A 19,309-nucleotide genomic window follows, 5' to 3' on the forward strand; every position below is an offset into this window, starting at 1 on the left:
ACTCAAATGATAGCTTTATCCATTTTTTAATTTATAACTAATTAACTAATACTCCCTCAAGGAATTGGCGGAGGAAAACAGAGTTTGACACGCAAGTCTTCAAAGAGAGTTCTTGAAAATGGTTCTTTTGTAGAAACCGAATCAACGTGTTTAGCCCTTTTGTAGAAATCGGATTTTTTAATGGAAATGCCATTGAGATTGTCACAAAGAAGTTTAGGCTGATCTAGAGGCAACACATGTAGTTCACGGAGAAGATGGGTGATCCAAAGATGTAAGTATCAGTGTTAATCATCGTCAAGTATTCATATTCACAGCTTAATCAGAAAACAACAGGTTGTTTGTTTACCACTCCTAGAGATGATATTGTCGTAAAAAACAACAAAGATGTGCCTCCTCCGGGAGTAACACTCCAGATCAAATAACATGAGCGAATTCTAACATTTATGCTTCCGCTGGCTTGTGTAAATGCAACATTTTCACCTTCAGTTGCACATCATGCAATTGAAATAAAATTTACAACTTGTCATTAGATAATCTTATTTAACAAGTGTCACAGGGATTAAGTTTTACTTGGAAAACGATGATGCTCGACCTACGCTCAGTCAATAAAATCAAGATCGTTGATATCGGAACACAACTAGCTCAACAAACAAAGTCAATGTCGATAGCTGTAGTGGCGGCTCAATTCGAAACCAAATTGGTTTAATTTTTTATTAACTCCTACTTTGCCCATCCCATATTATATACTTCGAGCCTGCAAGACTCTAATCCCTTTACTTAGCCCATATTTCTCGCTGATTAGTTTGAGTTTGGGCACTCTCATTTCTCCACTTGTCCTTATCAGCAGACTTCTTAGCGAAAGGCTTCATGTGAATTTCTCAAACATATGCCGTGTGCCATTGTGCCAACATGTCGGCTCGTGGACTCTTTTGGACCTTTTGGTGCTACAACACGACCACGTATGTCGTGAGACATTTCCAAGGTTAATGATATACCATCATATCTTAGTTTATGATTTGTCACACGTTTCCTACTATCTCATATTTGATCATGTTTTTCTTACATTTATCACTGAAAAAGGTGTACTGGTTCCTGGTCACTCAATTAGTTATTGAGCATCGGATTGCTATACTCACTTACCCCTTATCCTCTCGTGAATCGAAGCATAAATATCGACTCAAGTTCAACCCTAAAACTGACTTGAACCCTCTAGACTAAACCCTAATCCATAGTTTGTTATGTTAAAAATTCATACCCCTAATCGAAGCATGTATGGCTCAAGCGACTTAAATGTATCTAAAATAAAAATTGGGCACATATAGACCAAGCAGTAACTTCATTTTTCTAAGTCAACAGATTAAAACAAGTTGATTTACGTTCAGAAAAAAGGAGATAAGTTTTTCTTTATCATATGCAACGTATCATAATACGCGGTACCACTAGCTTCTATCAACATGGACATGAAAATTGTAAAATCACATATTAACATACATATAGTAAAGTACTAGTGTTTATTCCACACCAGATGCAACTTAAAACAGCAAAACTGCAAAAGGCACAAAGCATTATACAATCTAATACCCGTAAACATATATGTATTTTACAATCCCCAAATCACGCTCTCTTCATAAGCGTGATCGAATGAAGATCTTTTTGACATCAATTTTCGCATCCGCAGATTGTTCATTGGATTCATCTGGTTCCTCCTTACGAGGATCCAAATCCTTGGCACATAAGATTGAATCTTCATCATCAAGCCTAATAATATGCATTTTCTCCATTCGAGCTTGCATCTCCTCCATCATTAACGTGTGTCGAGGTTTATAGTCCAAATTTGAAGGTTCTAAAGAAGATTGATCCTTCATTCCTTCTTTAACTACCCTATATACTTGCATCCCACCTTCACATAACCAGATGAGAATGATCAATTATCCGAAATTCACATACAAATTCTAAAATACCTAAATTCGATCCATCAATCAATCATACCCAGTAAAGTCTCACTCATAGAGTAAGATCTAGGGAGGGTTTAAATAGATGCACACCTAGCGAGACCCCTGGCTCCAAGGGCTTAAATAACACATATGAGATAAATAAAAAAATGCAAACAGCACTCAACAACATGCGCATAAAACAGAACACGTAACAGCACATAAGCAACTGTCAATAGCGGGAGTAGCAAAAGATAAAAGACAGGAAGGCATACGCAAATTAATATGTATAAACAAAAACCTAAAGAATTTCCATATCCAAACCCCCCACCTAGGTCTACGCGCTCCACTACACCTAAACTCGATACATAAAACTCATAAAGCATGGATACACACAAACTGTAGCAAACCTAAAATTGAAATTCAATTGGTGAATAGAGTTGTTCCTGACACTGATTTTGCTTTACTAAACACAACTGAATATACAAACACGTAAGAATTAAAACAGTCAGGTGCTCTAATTTCTGTAAAAGCATCAATTCAGTGAATCGAATTGTTCCTAATCATGGATACACTTAAACAAACTGTGGTAAACCTAAAATTGAAATTTAATCGGTGAACCGAATTGTTCCTGATACTAATTTCAATAAAACTCAAGTAATCATTGATACACTTAAACAGCTGTACTAAACCTAACATTAAAAAATGAATCAAATTGTTCCTAATCTTAATTTCAATTAAACTCTTAAATCATTATCCATACACTTAAACAAACTAAACTAAACCTAAACTGAAATTCAATCGATGAATCCAACTGTTTGTAATCCTAATTTCAATAAAGCTCATAATCAACATCAATACACTTCAACAAACTGTACTAAACCTAAAATTAAAATTCAATCAGTGAATCTATTTGTTCCTAGTTCTAATTTCACTTTCCTAAACACAATTGAAGACGAACACGTAGGCAGAATAACAGATTCAGGTGCCCTAATTTATGTAACACTAGCAATTCGGATTCAGTATCGTGATTCGTTAACGATTGAGAAGGAAACTAACCGTTGAGAGGATCATAAACGGCGGAATCGACGGCGAACTTGCCGAAACCGGTTAGAACGCGAGTTATGGTCTCTCTGCGAACCGGATCCGGCAATTCGACAGCCGGCTTTCTTGAATCGGAGGAGGTCCAGCTGATGAACCGGCCAGCGACGGAACGGAGGTCGTTCCAGATACCCATTTGCGAGTGGTTTTGGTGGTTCTCGCTATCCGTCCTTCGGTGGTTGGTTAACAAAGTTTATAAGCCACTTGCACTCTCAGTGTTTACGTTTTTTTTATCTTCCAAGTTAAAAAAATACTCAATAACTGGTATAGCTTTTGTATTATTTTGGGGAGAATATACAAGCATTTTTACTTTTTTTCAGAGTATGTTTGATTGGAAGTAATGGAATAAATAGGGAATGGAATGAGAGAATGAATGAAATGAATAAGGAAATGAAATTGATTATTATCATTTCTTTGTCTTGTTTTGTTAACCTATGAGAATGAAATGAATAATTACTTTATTTTGTTTGGTATCCAACAAAAATTGTATAAATGAAATACAAATAATAAAAATATTCCTATCCCAATTTATTTTTTTTACTAAAATAAGAAAATGAAATGAAATAGCGACAGTGGTGGTAGATCCAGCGATGAAAATGGTGGTGGTAGGGGTGTCGGTGGTAGCATTGGTAGAGATGGTTGGTAGGGTGGTGACGGTTAGGCAACAACAGTGGTGGCGGCGGTTATGGCCAGGTGGTGGCGGCGGCGATGGTGTCGGAGTTGGTGGTAGCGACAGTGACGGTGATGGTCAGGTGGTGGCAATGGTAGTGGTGGTGGTTGTTGTTAGGTGGTGGTGGTGTTGAGAAAGTAGGGTGAGGGAGGAATAGAATGAAAAAAAAAATGGGGGGGAGGGGAATGAATAGTTTTGATAGAATGAGATTCCATATGTAATGAATGATTCCATTTCATTGAGTAACCAAACACCACTTTCTTCATTCGCATGTAATGAATCATTCCATTACTCATGTTATTCCCGCATACCAAACACTATCTTAATCTTACGTTATTGATAACCACTTGTTGATTTGATATTATACGGTCGTATAAGGGTGTATGATTTGTTGGCGTACACTTAGGTTGTGTTTGTTTTTACTTATAAGGTCTGCAAGAAGCCTATGTCTGCGGGCGCACAGACATAGGCTTTTGAACACTGTTTGTTAAAAAAAATCTGAAAACTGCTTTTATTGTCTTAAAAAATAAGCTAATATCACCATCTTCACACTTCTTAACATCATACCAACACCCGATGTCCAACACCACCACCACCCATCTTCTGCCACCCACCACCACCATCCCCCGCCACCACCACCCACCACCCCCGTCCACCACCACCACCACCCACCGTCCGCCACCACTGCCACCACCCACGTCCGCCGCTGCCACCTCCTACCACCACCACCCACCGTGCACCACCACCACCACCACCGTCAACCACACACTACCACAACCGTCCATCACCACCACCACCCGCCACCATCCACCGTTCGCCGCCACCACCACCCACCGTCGTCGCCACAACCATCCAACGCCACCATAGTCCACCACCATTCATCACCACAACCACCCATTGTCGGCCACCATCACCGTCCACCACAGCAGTCCATCACCACCACCCATCGTTCACCGCCTACCACAATCGTCTACCACCACTCACTTCCATAGTTCGTACACCACTACCAATTATTTTAGCAGTCTACAAACGTTAAATGACTTTTATCTACTGTAATATATATGATAGGTAACTAATTTTTAGCTTATGCAGACGATATCCAGTTTATAAAACAAAAATGTATTATATTTTCATATTGCAGACTTTCAGATCACATCTTCAGTTGCGGACATTAAATCAGATGAAATTAGATTGCAGACAATTTTTCTCTTCAAAAACAAACATCACCTTCTTGATTTTTGTTATATGTGTTGGAATTGTATGTTACGGTATACACATGTTTAAAACATTATTATGACAACGGGCTAGATAATATGTGTCATATTGAGGTATACGAAGGTTTTCAAGCTATACACGTGCATAGCATATGATTTTGATACGTGTATCTTCCGGTCTCCATGTCCACATCAGACTTCCATTCCCACGTCTCGTTACCTTGCTCCATGTTCACATGTTTACTGCATTGTTTCTTTAAATTATGTATAACTTGTGTTTCTTTGTTTAGTCTAGTTTAGTGTTCGTATCCGAATGGCATTTTAATTAGGAATGAAAGACGAAGAAAAATTGTTGCAAAACTTGTCATGTTTTTCGTCTTATTTTTTGAAGTTTGATCCCCTCAACTGATCAATTATCTTGGAGCCTAACCAAGTCTACAAGTCACTATTAGATTGATGGATGATTTCAGAAGGCGGGCGCATGGAATTACCTTTACAGATATGTGCGTATAGGAATACCCTTTATCCATCTAAATGCTAAATCCCTAGTGGTTTGGACCAATGCTTCGAACAACACAAAGTAAAAATGACTCGAATTCAACCCATGATGATCAACCTAAATCAATGATTCCTTGAGCGAGAGGAAGTGATTCAAATAAGTGGATTTAGTGAATTAGTGTGTTCAACACGACTCATTGAGCTCGGCAGACTAGTGTCAAGCAAATGCACCTTTGCGTTCTTTATGGAGAGATGGTTTTTTAACGTGGTTGTTAGAGCCTTAAAACTTTTTTAACGATCCTAAAAGAGGAGTGCATTTATACTTTGTTTTGTTTACTAGAATTGTGTCATCGTCAAGTATGAATAACATGTAAATACTAAATAATCTTAATATGCGTCTCAAATTACATACATAATCACCCTTTTTAAATGTAGTAATTATCAGGGTTAACAACAATAAATAAACTACTAGTACCAATATTGACAATCTAACTCATTCTTGCAATATACAAACCACGAGATTAAATTATGACAAACAGCACCGGTCCAAAAGTAAAATTCAGTTCGGTTGGTTAAGAAAAAGTCAAAACCGGGTTGACTACAAAGCGGTTTCTTGACCGGTGCAGATTGATTTAACCGGTTTTAATGAAGAGAATTACAAACTGCTCCTGAACATACGATAGTAACCTATTCGAGATGGTTAATCTCCCAAGATAGTTAATCCGTTGAGTGGATCAAGCTCCAAAGAAATAAGAAAAAGAACAAGACATTTTACTTCACATTTTTCTTCTTCTTTGTTCATAAATGAAAGGTCTTTTTATAGGCTACAAACCAATGAAACTAATTAGACCCACTAGTCCACTAACATGAACGTGGGTAAGTTGCATGTTTCTTGAGGGAAACATGGGTACGTATCAATACTCCCACCCTAAAAAATGTCCTTGTCCTCAAGGACAAGATCTTTTCCCACGGTGGCCGCCATTCGACCCGTCCAATGATGTTTGGTGCACTCAACACGGGTCGCCAGGGTGGTCGCCACTCGCGTCGCCCGCTTGCTTTAAACTTCATAATGTGTTCATGTTGCATGGTTTTTCTTGCTTTTGGGGTAGCCAACCATCTTCCCGCCAAGGGTTTGAGTGGATTTGCTTGTTTGAGGTGGTTTTGTAGTTTAAGCGTTGAAGGTGGCGGTGCTTGTTGTCGTGGTGTAAACGGTTCAAGTGACGATTCCGGTTTAGCAAGGGTAGTGAGGAGTGATTTGGTGAGCAATAGGATTAAGGAGTTGGTTTGCTCAAAAGTGGCGGCTAATTGTTTCATGATTAAACCCAATTCCGTGGCGTACTCCTTTATGGAGGAAGTTTGCTTGGAGATGGAATTGGCAAAGGCAGTGATGGCGGCGGATTATTTAAGTGGTTGTGGCTGTTTGGTTTCTTCATGAGAGGTGGTTTCCAATGGCACATAATTACCATTTTCAAATCGGTAATAGCAACCTTTGTGAGAGCTATAAGACCAACCGGCCACAGGGTCGTGATACGCGCATGATAATACAATTGTGATCGGAAATCCCATTGATAGGAATCTTCTTGCATGAGGGATGGATGAGTACGAGAATGAAAGCACCAAATGATAGTAACCGATTCGAGATGGTTAATCTCCCAAGATAGTTAATCCGTTGAGTGGATCAAGCTCCAAAGAAATAAGAAAAAGAAGAAGACATTTTACTTCATATTTTTCTTCTTCTTTGTTCATAAATGAAAGGTCTTTTTATAGGCTACAAACCAATGAAATTAACTAGACCCACTAGTCCACTAACATGACCCATTACCTAAAAGTTGTAAACTAACTTAATACAAGAAATTGGAAAACAATAAAACATGCATGAACGTGGGTAAGTTGCATGTTTCTTGAGGGAAACATGGGTACGTATCAGTTTATATGCCCAAACCAGTTTCAAAGAGTAGGTTTGGTTCAGAAACAGCTTTTGTGAGCACCTAACAAAAAGCACGAGCTTAAAAAAAATCTCTTATGTTTTACACATTTTGTACTTATTTAATTGCATAATTAATAGTTCTTTTTTCACACAAATAAAATCCACCAAAGTTCTATGACAACAATTGCTAAATCTAAAACACTATTACTCTTCCAATTAAACTTTTTCATTAAGAGTTGAAGCTTCAAATTATTGTTCTCTTCTTCCAACATCATGTACTTTAACTTTAAATTTTCTATTTGCATCTCTTTTATTTCGTGATATTTTATTGAACTGCATTTCTTTAAGAAGTCATCATAATCTTCTTTCCACATGAAGAATGTGCAATCTTGATTCTAGCCACAAAGAAATAATTTGTAGTGTTGATTCTAACCACAAAGAAACAATTTGCAAAATTAAACTTGGAAGCTAAATAATGTACTTACAGGCCATAAAGGGCAACTGTAGAATTCATCCCCATTTCGAGAACTTCTGTGACCAGCAACCCTACGAATTGAAATTAAATCGTGTTTGCAGTAGACGTTGCCATGTAAATCAAGTTTCAAAATTTTAGGGTTTTTCTTATGAGCAGATGTACAAGACTACAAGATGATGATGAGCTCATTGCGATCAAATTTTAGTGTGATTAAGGCTTGAGAGTAAAATTGATTCAATTAGGGTTTTAGTGTAATTTGGGGATTTTGATGTATTCGAACGTTGGGGATTTGGGGAGTATGTATAATACACAGCCGGTCCATGTAGGATGCACAATCAGCTGTTTTTGACAACTAGGACGACACATCAGATTTTAATTAACGGAGTTTGTAATCCGTTAGTCGCGGACTGGTGGTTTCAACGTATGTGAAAGTTGGGACCGTTGCCAGCCAAAATGATAGTTGGGACCACTGCCGGCAAAAAAAAATTAGTTGGGACCAATAAAACCAATTTTCCTTTTAATTGTGAATTATAGACGAAGAGAAAATTGTTGCAAAACTTGTCATGTTCTTCATCTTATTCTTTGGAGTCACTCAACGGATTAATTATCTTGGAGCCTAACCCACTCTACGAATCACTATCAGATTAATGGATTGACATATGAAGGCGAGCCCATGGAATTCCCTATACAGAGATGTGTGTATAGAAATACCTTAATCTTTCCAAATGCTAAATCCCTAGTAGTTTGGAGCAGTGTTTTAACAACACAAAGCAAAAATGACTCGAATTCAACCCATGATGATCAACCTAAATCAATGACTCATTGAGCTTGGCGGACTAGTCTCCAGCAAATGCACCTTTGTGTTCTTTATGGACAGATGGTTTTTAACGTGATTGTTAGAGCCTTAAAAATATTTTTCGATTCTAAAAGAGAAGTGCATTTATACTTTGTATTGTTTAATAGAATTGTGTCATCGTCAAGTACGAATATTATTTACTATTAGCATGAACGATTACAACACTTCTATTCAGAATGAGCTACCTTGTCAATATTACATGATGTAAATACTATATAATCTTAATATAGGTCTCAAATTACAACATAATCACCCTTTTTAAATGTGGCAATTATCCAGGTTTTAACAACAATAAATACACAGCTAGTACCAATCATGACAATCTAACTCATTCTCGCAATATACAAACCGTGAGATTAAATCATGACAAAAAGCAGAGGCGCACAAACCGGTTTAAAACTAAAATCCAGTTTGGGTTGGTTGATAAAAAGTCAAAACCTGGTTGGCTACGAAGCGGTTTCTTGACTGGTTCAGTATGGTTTAACTGGTTTTACAGAGAGAATAACAAACTGATTCTGAACTATGCTTTCTATGTCCACACCAGTTTCAAAGAGTAGGTTTGGTTCAGAAACAGGTTTTATGTGCACCTAACAAAAAGTATGAAACTTCAAAAATATTTCTTACGCTTTACAAATTTTGTACTAATTTAATTGCATAATTAATAGTTCTTTTTTTATGTAAACAATAGTAAAAAAAACATTTTAATTATAACAAAAAGTATGAAATTTGTAAAATATTAATAGTGAGTAAACTTGGTAAACATTTTACAGCTTAATTAATAAACTTGACATTAACCTGAAACAAAACCATTGGAATCAAAATCTACCACACAAATACTCAATGAACCAGAACAACCCATAAATCAAAGATGAAACCTGCACAACTGAATAAAAATAAGCTGATCTATGGAACCATAATCTAGAATTTATTAATGTAAGCAAGACTAATAACTAATAAAATCAACAGTGATTGAACAAACCAGAAGCTTATGAAGAGATGACGAATCAAAGATGAAAACCGCAACACGTTTTTTTCCCTAACTAAACATTAAACAAAACTAAAAGGTACTCGTTATAAATATTATACAACATTCTCCTTTCACAAACCAAACGTCCACAAACATTCACCATCAAGAACTGCCAAGTGCCAATGTTTATGAAAACAAAAACTGTTTTGTCAGTTAACTGTTTTACTATGTAAATCCTATGTTCATGTGATTACAATGCAAACATCACAAGACATATTTAGGTAAGGCATGGTTTTAAAAAACGCCGTGAGGCGGCGCCTCGAGGCGCACCTCAGTTCGAGGCGGGGGTAACAAAACGAATTTGAAGCGGCGCCTCAGGGGATAAAAATAAACGTACGCCTCTTCATAGCTGAGGCGGAAAAAAACGGTCGAGGCGGAAAGTACGGCTGAGGCGTAAGAGGCGGGAAAACCTATTTTTATGGCGGTAAAAAATTTGATTGATGAGGAGGACGATATTGAAGTAATTTCAGTTGAGGAAGATGATCTTGAGGATGACCAGTTTCATGTTGTTTGAATTTCATTAAAAACTTTTTGTGTTTTGATGTTTTAAACTTTTGGTGTCGGGTTTCAAACTTGTCTTTTATTATGGTTTAGACTTTTGTGTGTTTTTCATGACTAGTGAATCTGATGATGAAATTATTTTGGAAAGTTCTTTGTTTGATGTTAACTATTTTTTTAATAAGATATATAATTTTTATATTTATTTTTAAATCCTGCCTCGAGCTTACGCCTCGTGAGGCTATGGGAAAACGCCTCGAGGCGCGATTCCGTACTTTTAAACCTGCGATTCCGTACTTTTAAACCTTGAGGTAAGGTAACTAACCATCGCCCGGCACGATCGTCAAACATATTCAGATTGAAAGCCCTGCAAAAAGCAACTCCAGCTCCTCATCTTGTGATACAGTCCTCTGATTTCAAAACAAAAAAAACAACATTAAAGTAGCAAACGGAAAAAATAAATCTAAAACACTATTTTCAAAATGTTATTAGCAGCACGTCTACAATGCTAGTCGGGCCTCATCCTCACCCAATATTAACACTAACACTGCGTATTTCTTATCACAATTATCTTCGATCTTTGAAAAGAAACATTTATATACAAGGGCGTTGTTTTTAGTACTCGACCGGGGCACCCGAACTTATTAAATGAATTACTGCAATTGCATCAACTGATTTTAACAAAATAAACAACTTTGTTCTCCATACCTGAACAGATAAAAGCTGCAGAATTTTATTGAGAACCTTCATTCGATGTGTCGCATACGTGCTACGCGCCGGAAGCTGGTTCACCTTCTTGATTTCTTCATGAACTGCAGCCTTCTTCTCTTCGTTTCCAACTTGTTTTCCACCAGTTTTGACCTGTGTCGTACGATCACTCTGCACCATAGAACCACTACCCTCTATAAGATTGAATTGTTCCATGCTTTAATCAATACCTAAGCTGCAGACATAGAAGATAATCTTGAGAATGAAATTAGGGTTTAAAGCAAAATCAGAACGAAGTGTGAAAAATTGGGGTTTTTAATGTGAATATAAAATTAAGGAATTGAATAACAAGATCATACAACTTTTGATGACTTGTTGGTTCAGTCGTTTGAATTTGATTAGAATTTCACCCACCTGCCGGCTTAAAATTTAAAACCCGACAACTCATATTATGAGCTGGCCCGGGTCAAAATAATATTTTTCCTGGGCCGACTTAAATTATTTTGTATCGTATACTCGTCTTTTGATCGATAGCTGAAATGCAATGGGCTGTAAAGTAATTAGAGGTTGTAAAAATCATTCAACTGAGTTTGGTTGTTGCATACCCGAAGGAAAGATTTAACCAAAGTAAATTGATTAAATGCAACTCTAACGTCTTGTTCTTGAGTTTTTTAACCAAATAAATGGAGTTTTTTAACCAAATAAATGAAAGAAAAGGAAAAGAGAGAGAATGATAAGAAAGGAAAGAGAAGAAAAGGAAATTTTTTTAATTAGGTGTGTTCTTGAGTTGAAAGGAAATTGAAGGAAAGGATAACTTATTGGGAAAAAACTTATCCTTAGTAATCATCTCATTTTTGGGATGATAACTTATTGAAAAAATACATTAATTTAATCTCTCTAAACTCCCCCTACTCCTTTCCTTTCCATCCTAAAAAAAACTCAAGAACACCCATTTTTTAACTATCCTTAGTTTTTCTTTCCTTTCCATTCTTTAAAAAAACTCAAGAACAGGACGTATGTATTATTGTAACAAACCATGGGAAATATTAACTGTGAAGGAAAGGAGCGGTATAGAAGATATAAATTTACATAGAATGAACGAACTATAAAAAATTAATTAGACTAGCACCTTCGTAAAGACATAATCAAGGATAGAAGACCTAAATAGTGCATACTTTTCTTGTAGATTTGCCTTGGGATCATAGTTTTGCATTAGTTTCTTTCTAAACTTTTAGTTTGCGTTAGCATTATCATTTCCTTTTTCTAAGATCATGAGTAGTCATAAAGTCAAAGATGTTGGAATCCGAGTGCGTTATATATCTCTTTTGACCGCACGGAATCCGAGTTTTTGAGTCTTTGCTCCATACTTGCTAAAGTCCGTGGTGGATCCGGGTCTGATATGAAAGTTGGACATATTGCTCTTCCCTCGTCCTCGATAATCATGTTATGCATTATGATACACGCATACATAGCACATTTCATTCTTTCTAAAGACCATAGACGACAAGGATTTTTAACAAAATGCCATCGTTGTTGAAGAACACCAAAACACCTCTCGATATCCTTTCTCGCAGACTCTTGCACTTTCTTAAAATATTGTCTTTTTTCATCAATTGGCTCTCTGAATGTTTTAACGATTATCACATACTCTAGATATATTCCATCACCCAGATAGTACCCATGATGGTAGAAGTTATCGTTAGCCTAAAACGAAGCGACGGGAACGGTCCCAGATATGTAACTCTCTATCACAGGAGACTGCTCTAAGACGGTTATGTCATTGTTGGAACCGGGAACACCAAAGAATGCCGACCAAATCCAAAGGTCATGTGAAGTAATCGCTTGAAGACTGACCGTTGGTCTCTTTTGGTCACCTCGTGTGAATTGACCTCGCCATGCAGTTGGACAATTAGCCCATTCCCAATGCATGCAATCTACACTCCCTATCATGCGGGGGAAACCATGCACCCTTGTATGTGCCTCGTAAAGACGTTCTAGATCGTTCCAGTTGGGTTCTCTCAGATAATGTGGGCCATATAGTTTCAATATTCCTATATTTTAAACAACTTTTAAAAAATAATTGATTAAAGTAAACAAATTATATAACTATTTGAAAAAAGTGAAACGTACCGTAACAAAAATACTCCAAGGTGTCCCGAGTTGTTTTATCGGCCATCTTTAAATACTCGTCGTTGATGTCGGTCGTGTTTCCGTAAGCGAGCACGCGTACGGATGACGTAGCCTTCTGAATAGTCGTGAATCCTAGCGTCCCTCGATCGTCCGGCTTTTGCTTAAAGTAATCAAGCTCACGCTCCAAATCATTGGTGATGCACATAAATAAATTTTTAGACATCTGAAAACGACGCTTAAAGGTCTTCGGGTTCTTGTATCTCGGCGAGCCGCAGAAGTAATCCGCCATCAACCGATTGTTGGCTTCGGTGCGATCTCGTTCGATATATGCTCTTTTTTAACGCGGGGGGGGGGAGGGTGGGGGGAGAGCTAATCGCACTCGTAACGGAACTCATATAAGTTGTCGCGAGCATAATCGCACTCGTAACCGCCTATTCCTCCGCCTCGTTGTCGACTTGTTGGTCGGGCCCGAAAAACCGTTTATATATAGATGGAGGATCCATTTATATAGTGAAGCTTGTGTGAGGAAATATAGAGTTGAAAGAGATATTTTATAAGTTTGATGAATTTTGATTGGGGATGAGTTGGTTTAATATAAATAACATAATTTTTTTTTCCAACTGCTCCAAACCAACGGTAATATGTAACGGTTATTTTTTTTTATTTTGGTGCCATTTGAAACGTTTTGTGTATAACGCTAAAAAAACTCCCAAAACACCCCCCGGGGGGGGGGGGGGCGTGCCCCCGACGTTATAGCCCATAATGCCAACAAAACCTGTCGAGTACAGATGGTCTAAGCTTTTCCTAATATGTATTCAAATAGAGACCTTTTAGGAAAGCCTAAACGTACTTTCAAGAGTTTTGCATTCATTGTTCTTGGTTCGTTGTTTGATATTTTATTTTATATGTTATTATAAATATATTTCTGTCACTCACCACTTTGTGTTTAAATAGTGTTATACTGGATATTATTAGCATTCACCTTATAATGTTCGTTTTTTTCCTTTTAATTCTATTAGCCACAGTCTATGTTACCATGATTTACTACACTTTATATGTAATAAGGGGAATTTTCAAAATCAAGGTGTTGGTGGGAGCAACTTTAATCTGTATCATTGAGATAAATGTAACCTTTGCCCTCGTAAAACCCTCTCCATGTCCTACCAATAGTTTTTGTTATGGGAGGTATACGTTTGTTTGTTAGCTATTACCAACGAACAAAACATGTTTATTAGTGAAAGTAAGTTGTACGAAACATTAACGATTTGTATGTGATAGATTTGTTAGCTAGGCTATTGTAATCCAGTGGCACTGCGTGCTAGCTCGTTGGTAACTTTTCTGTTGGTGGTGATATGTCAATAATGTTGGTCCTTGTCTATCGGTGATGTCTTTGCCCATGCTTAGTTTCCATTAAACAATTCCCAACGACGTCAAAGTTCTCTAAAGAATTAACGATTGATACGTTTTATTGATGAAATTCTTTGTACGCAGTGGTTAGACTTTAGAGGGTAGAAATCTCCTCCTCCTCCTTCGTTGTAAGTACGAAACTGTTATGGACTGAAACCATTGCAAGGTATGCGACTTGTCCCACATCGGTTGTACGAGCAATTGATGTGAGGTTTATAAGCCAAATGGATTCCCTCAACCCAAAATACTAAACTCAACCCAAAAGACTAGTCTGATAGGTGAGAGAACTCAACCCAAACAAGTCACATACCTTGCAATGATTTCAGTCCGTAACAGAAACTATGATAGAACGGTATAATTACATCAATCATAAACATCATTGAAGTTCCCATGACAATAAATCTAAAACATAGTATTACAACATGATTAAATCATGGCAAGCTTTTTAATGATTAACGATACCAAAATCGAACGACGTAAATAACATTTATTGTTATTGAATTATTACCTGAAATCTACAGCAGACGTGGTGGGGATGTGACGGATGATATGGTCGGAAGGGTCTTAGGAAGAAAGTTATATTGTGAATACCAAAAGTTACATTTAACAAAAAAGGCTGATCCAACTAATTTACCCATTTTGCTACAACAATCATGGATCACATTAGCTATATCAGATAAACATTTCTGGTAATCCACCTTTGATATTGTTAGAACTTTGATGCAGCGTAAAACGAAAACGAAGATCGAATCACGTTGATCCAGTGAATACCCCTGATGAACTTCCAAACCCCCAAATCCCACCCAAAAGTCAAGGGAAAATGAAGTGTAAAATCTTTATTATCAAAATTCAAGTATGATCTTTCACATTACACATACTGAATATAAATAGATGTTCTAATACGGACTGGGCCCAAAAAAGGCCATGGGCCAAACACAAACCCAAAAATAAAAACATAAAAACTGCTGAAAAAAACGTAAAAATGCCCAAAACTTTATTTAGAAAGCATTTTTGGGCTTCGGACAGGGTCCAAACCGTCGTGGGCGTTTGCCACAATGTGCTCCTCGTCTCAAGCTTCGATTTGACTGGTAATGGGCCTGAAACGGAGCTTTGTGAGCCAAGTTATGCTCATTTTCGTGTAGTCCCTTTTGCAGCGCGATCTTAGGCCTCTAGAAACATAATGACCCGGTCTTCTATACTTGGGCCCACATCAAACTTGGAAGACACTACATGGACCGGTATAAAGTGCGGAACCTGGCCCATAACTTACAGACCCTGACCCCTATTTCTTGAAGCCATCACCCATCACCCGTGGCCGTGATGGTCCCTTTCAATTTATTTGTCATTTTATTCGACCCCTGCTCCAACTCACCAACGTTAGCTGGAGGCTGCGTTGGTGGGGAATTGAACGAAACCTGTTCATTGATATATGGATCTAGAGAATCGGCATAATGCACCACCATGCAGTATCAATCCAATAAGACTGTCCAAGCCACACCCTGTTAAATACTAAAACTAAACCCAAATAAACCAAGACTCAAGACTTATACTTATTAGGGTTATTTCAAATACTATAAGATAATCATAACAGCCTATGTTCATTCCTTGACCAACAAGATAAGCTTAAACTTAAATTAAACCAAATAACTAATTTGATTAATTAATCAAAAGACAAATGTGCTCTTCAATTGATCCACCAACTTGTGAATTTTAATGATTAATTCCAACAAGTGATGCTATCAAGTATCAACGTTTTGATCAGTGTTGGTCCAACGTACAATGCTTAGAACACGTTGACCACTGTAGGGTCAATGTTGGGGTGATTTTAGACGGGGAAATTACTAAAATAGACATATTTGATCAAAATTTTACCAAAATAGACATGTCTATTTTACCCGTAGGGTATGTTTGGCAATGAGCTTTTAGGGGCTTCAAGCTTTAAGCTTTTTAAAAAAAGCTCATATTTAATAAAAAACTTTGTTTGGTTGAAATAGCTTCATAGTTTTTAGATTGGTAGAAAAAGCTTTATATTTGAACACTAGTATGGTAGGGTTTGAGAAAAAGCTAGTTACTAGCTTTTACATTTGAATTTTCATGTTTGGCACTTGAACTTAAATCAACTTTTATTAATTTATATAATAATTACACATTCAACCCTTATTTAAAACTAACTATCCTCACGACTTTTTTAGGAGCATAACTTTTTCACACGTTAATAATTTTTTAAACAGATTACATCATAAAACGAGCATTTTTTCCTCTTTAATTTGAGTATGATATTGTTATACATTTTTAACTTTAAAAAAATTAACATACTACGTGATTATCGGTTAGGATCGGTAACAAGTCGAGTCAGGTGAGCTTGAGTCACGTGTAAGACCAAATTAGGAGTCAAGTCAGATGAACTTGAGTCATGTGTAAGATCAAATTAGGGTCAGAACGAATCGATACAAAAATGGTTAAATTAATTCGGTTCGTGTCGGTACGCTTTTAAGTCGAAAGGGGTAAGGTCAGAACATGTTTCAGATTAGAACACTGCCTGTTTAGAAAGGGATTCATATTAAAATTGGTTGCTTTTGCATTTGAATTTACATGTTTGGCACTTGAACTTAAATCAACTTTTATTAATTTATATAATAATTACACATTTAACCCTTATTCAAAACTAACTACCACCACGACTTTTTTAGGAGCCATAACTTTTTCACATGTTAATAATTTTTTAAACAAATTACATCATAAAAACGAACATTTTATTCTATTTAATTTGAATATGATATTGTTATACATTTCTAACTTTAAAAAAATTAACATACTACGTGATTATCGGTTAGGATCGGTAAAAAGTCGAGTCATGTGTAAGACCAAATTAGGAGTCGAGTCAGATGAACTTGAGTCATGTGTAAGACCAAATTAGGGTCAGAACGAATCGATACAAAAATGGTTAAATTAATTCGGTTCGTGTCGGTACACTTTTAAGTCGAAAGGGGTTAGGTCAGAACATGTTTCAGATTAGAACAATGCCTGTTTAGAAAGGGACTCATTAAAATTGGTTGCTTTTGCATTTGAATTTACATGTTTGGCACTTGAACTTAAATCGACTTTTATTAATTTATATAATAATTACACATTCAACCCTTATTCAAAACTATAACTACCCCCATGATTTTTTTAGGAGCCATAACTTTTTCACACGTTAATAATTTTTTAAACAAATTACATCATAAAAACGAGCATTTTATTCTCTTTAATTTGAGTATGATATAGTTATAAATTTTTAATTTTAAAAAAATTAACATACAACGTGATTATCGGTTAGGATCGGTAACAAGTCGAGTCAGGTGAGCTCGAGTCATGTGTAAGACCAAATTAGGAGTCGAGTCAAATGAACTTGAGTTATGTGTAAGACCATATTAGGGTCAGAACGAATCAATACAAAAATGGTTAAATTAATTCGGTTCGTGTCGGTACGCTTTTAAGTCGAAAGAGGTCAGGTCAGAACATGTTTCAGATTAGAACAGTGCCTGTTTAGAAAGGGATTCATATTAAAATTGGTTAGTTTAAAATATTATCTATTTGAAATTACTATATACTTTCATATTTGTTTCTTGATTTTCGTCATCAGTTACACGCTTACTGTCTTTCCATAAATTACACGTCTACATTCAGGTTATGTATGCACTTTCATCAAGTGAATCATGTACTGACACTGATTATGCGGTTGATGTTAGGTTGTGCGCCCATTCTACCGCACCACGCATGCACCCAACTAGTTTTATTAAAAGCTTCTAATAATATGCCAAACACCTAAATAAATTAAAAAAGCTGCAGCTTCCAGCTTTCAGCCTTCAGCTTACAGCTAATAGCCACTGGCTAGTTTTGCCAAACATACCCTACATCTCTTCAATCATTGGTTTTAAACCAATAAACAACTGACACGTCACCGAAGCCGGCTAAGCCTTAGCCGCCACTTTATGGGCACATAATTTTATGAAAAGTAAACGGGTCCCACATTTAGCCAATAAAAATTCGACACGTATCAAAGGCGGCTAAACTTAGCCTACATCTATGGTTATTTAGCCGACATCTTTGACTCTTAGCCGACTTCGGGATACGTGTCTATTTACTTAGCCGGCTCCAAATATTCCTTCTTAGCCGGCTCCAACCCGGCTTGTAGGCTAAGGCTTCACTTAGCCGCCTTCTTTTTTTCATTTATCCGTCTAATTTTAGCCGCCAAAATTGAATATTTTACCTACCTTACCAACTTTATTAAATATTTAAACGGCTTCACTTAGCCGTCTTCTTAGCCGGTGTAAATTTAGCCCCCAAAATTAAATATTTTTACCCACTCAAATAATATTAGCTGGTTTCGTCTAGTCGTCAATTTTTTTTTCTCCTAGCCGGCATGTTTTAGCCATAAAAAATAAATACATTTACCTACCCAAATTTAATTTTTCACCAACCATTTTTATAAAATTATATAACCATCTTCACTTCATCTTATAAAACCATTTTCTCTTCACCCTATCAAATTTTTTACTTTCTTATCACATAAAATCCTTATTTAAAAAAAATATGTTTGTTAATGTCGTCGTTTACTCAGATTAGATTGTAGGCTTTACTTAGCTAGGTTTTGTTTTCTTTTATTTGCCAAATTTAAAATATTTACCAAACAAATTAAATAACTAGCCAGCTTTCTTGTTTTTCTCTCTTAGCCATCTTCATCTAGCCTCCATATTAAATACTTTTACTACCAAATTAAATATTTAGCCGGCTCACATTTTTTACTTCTCTTAGCCGTATTGATTTTCTCTCTTAGGCGTCTTGTTTTAGCCGCCAAAGTTAAATATTTTTACTTACCTAATAA

At 36.6% G+C, this 19,309-nt stretch overlaps 1 protein-coding gene and 1 long non-coding RNA gene across 2 annotated transcripts; both read right to left on the bottom strand.

The window, feature by feature from the left end:
• Positions 1–1,444: 1,444 nt before the first annotated feature.
• Positions 1,445–3,258, bottom strand: LOC143568912 (uncharacterized). The gene is made up of 2 exons (XM_077054942.1): positions 2,991–3,258; positions 1,445–1,900 (listed from the first exon to the last, which is right to left on the bottom strand). The coding sequence occupies exons 1-2, from the start codon at positions 3,166–3,168 to the stop codon at positions 1,626–1,628; spliced, it is 453 nt and encodes a 150-aa protein (XP_076911057.1). The 5' UTR covers positions 3,169–3,258; the 3' UTR covers positions 1,445–1,625.
• Positions 3,259–10,503: 7,245 nt separating this feature from the next.
• On the bottom strand, positions 10,504–11,121 carry LOC143568907 (uncharacterized). Its single transcript, XR_013141646.1, has 2 exons — positions 10,906–11,121; positions 10,504–10,607 (listed from the first exon to the last, which is right to left on the bottom strand). It is a non-coding gene; the product is annotated as an uncharacterized LOC143568907 (long non-coding RNA).
• Between the last annotated feature and the right edge of the window lie 8,188 nt (positions 11,122–19,309).

Source organism: Bidens hawaiensis, unplaced genomic scaffold (assembly GCF_021521415.1).
Source record: "Bidens hawaiensis isolate Kalapana, Puna unplaced genomic scaffold, B.hawaiensis_p1.1 tig00024245_1, whole genome shotgun sequence".
Taxonomy (NCBI): domain Eukaryota; kingdom Viridiplantae; phylum Streptophyta; class Magnoliopsida; order Asterales; family Asteraceae; genus Bidens; species Bidens hawaiensis.

Bases quoted from the DNA above. Each gene is read 5' to 3' on its own strand.
- LOC143568912 (XM_077054942.1), bottom strand. From the start codon at position 3,168: ATGGGTATCTGGAACGACCTCCGTTCCGTCGCTGGCCGGTTCATCAGC. The intron at 1,901-2,990 runs GTTAGTTTCCTT...GGTTATGTGAAG, and splicing joins CGTTTATGATCCTCTCAACG to GTGGGATGCAAGTATATAGG.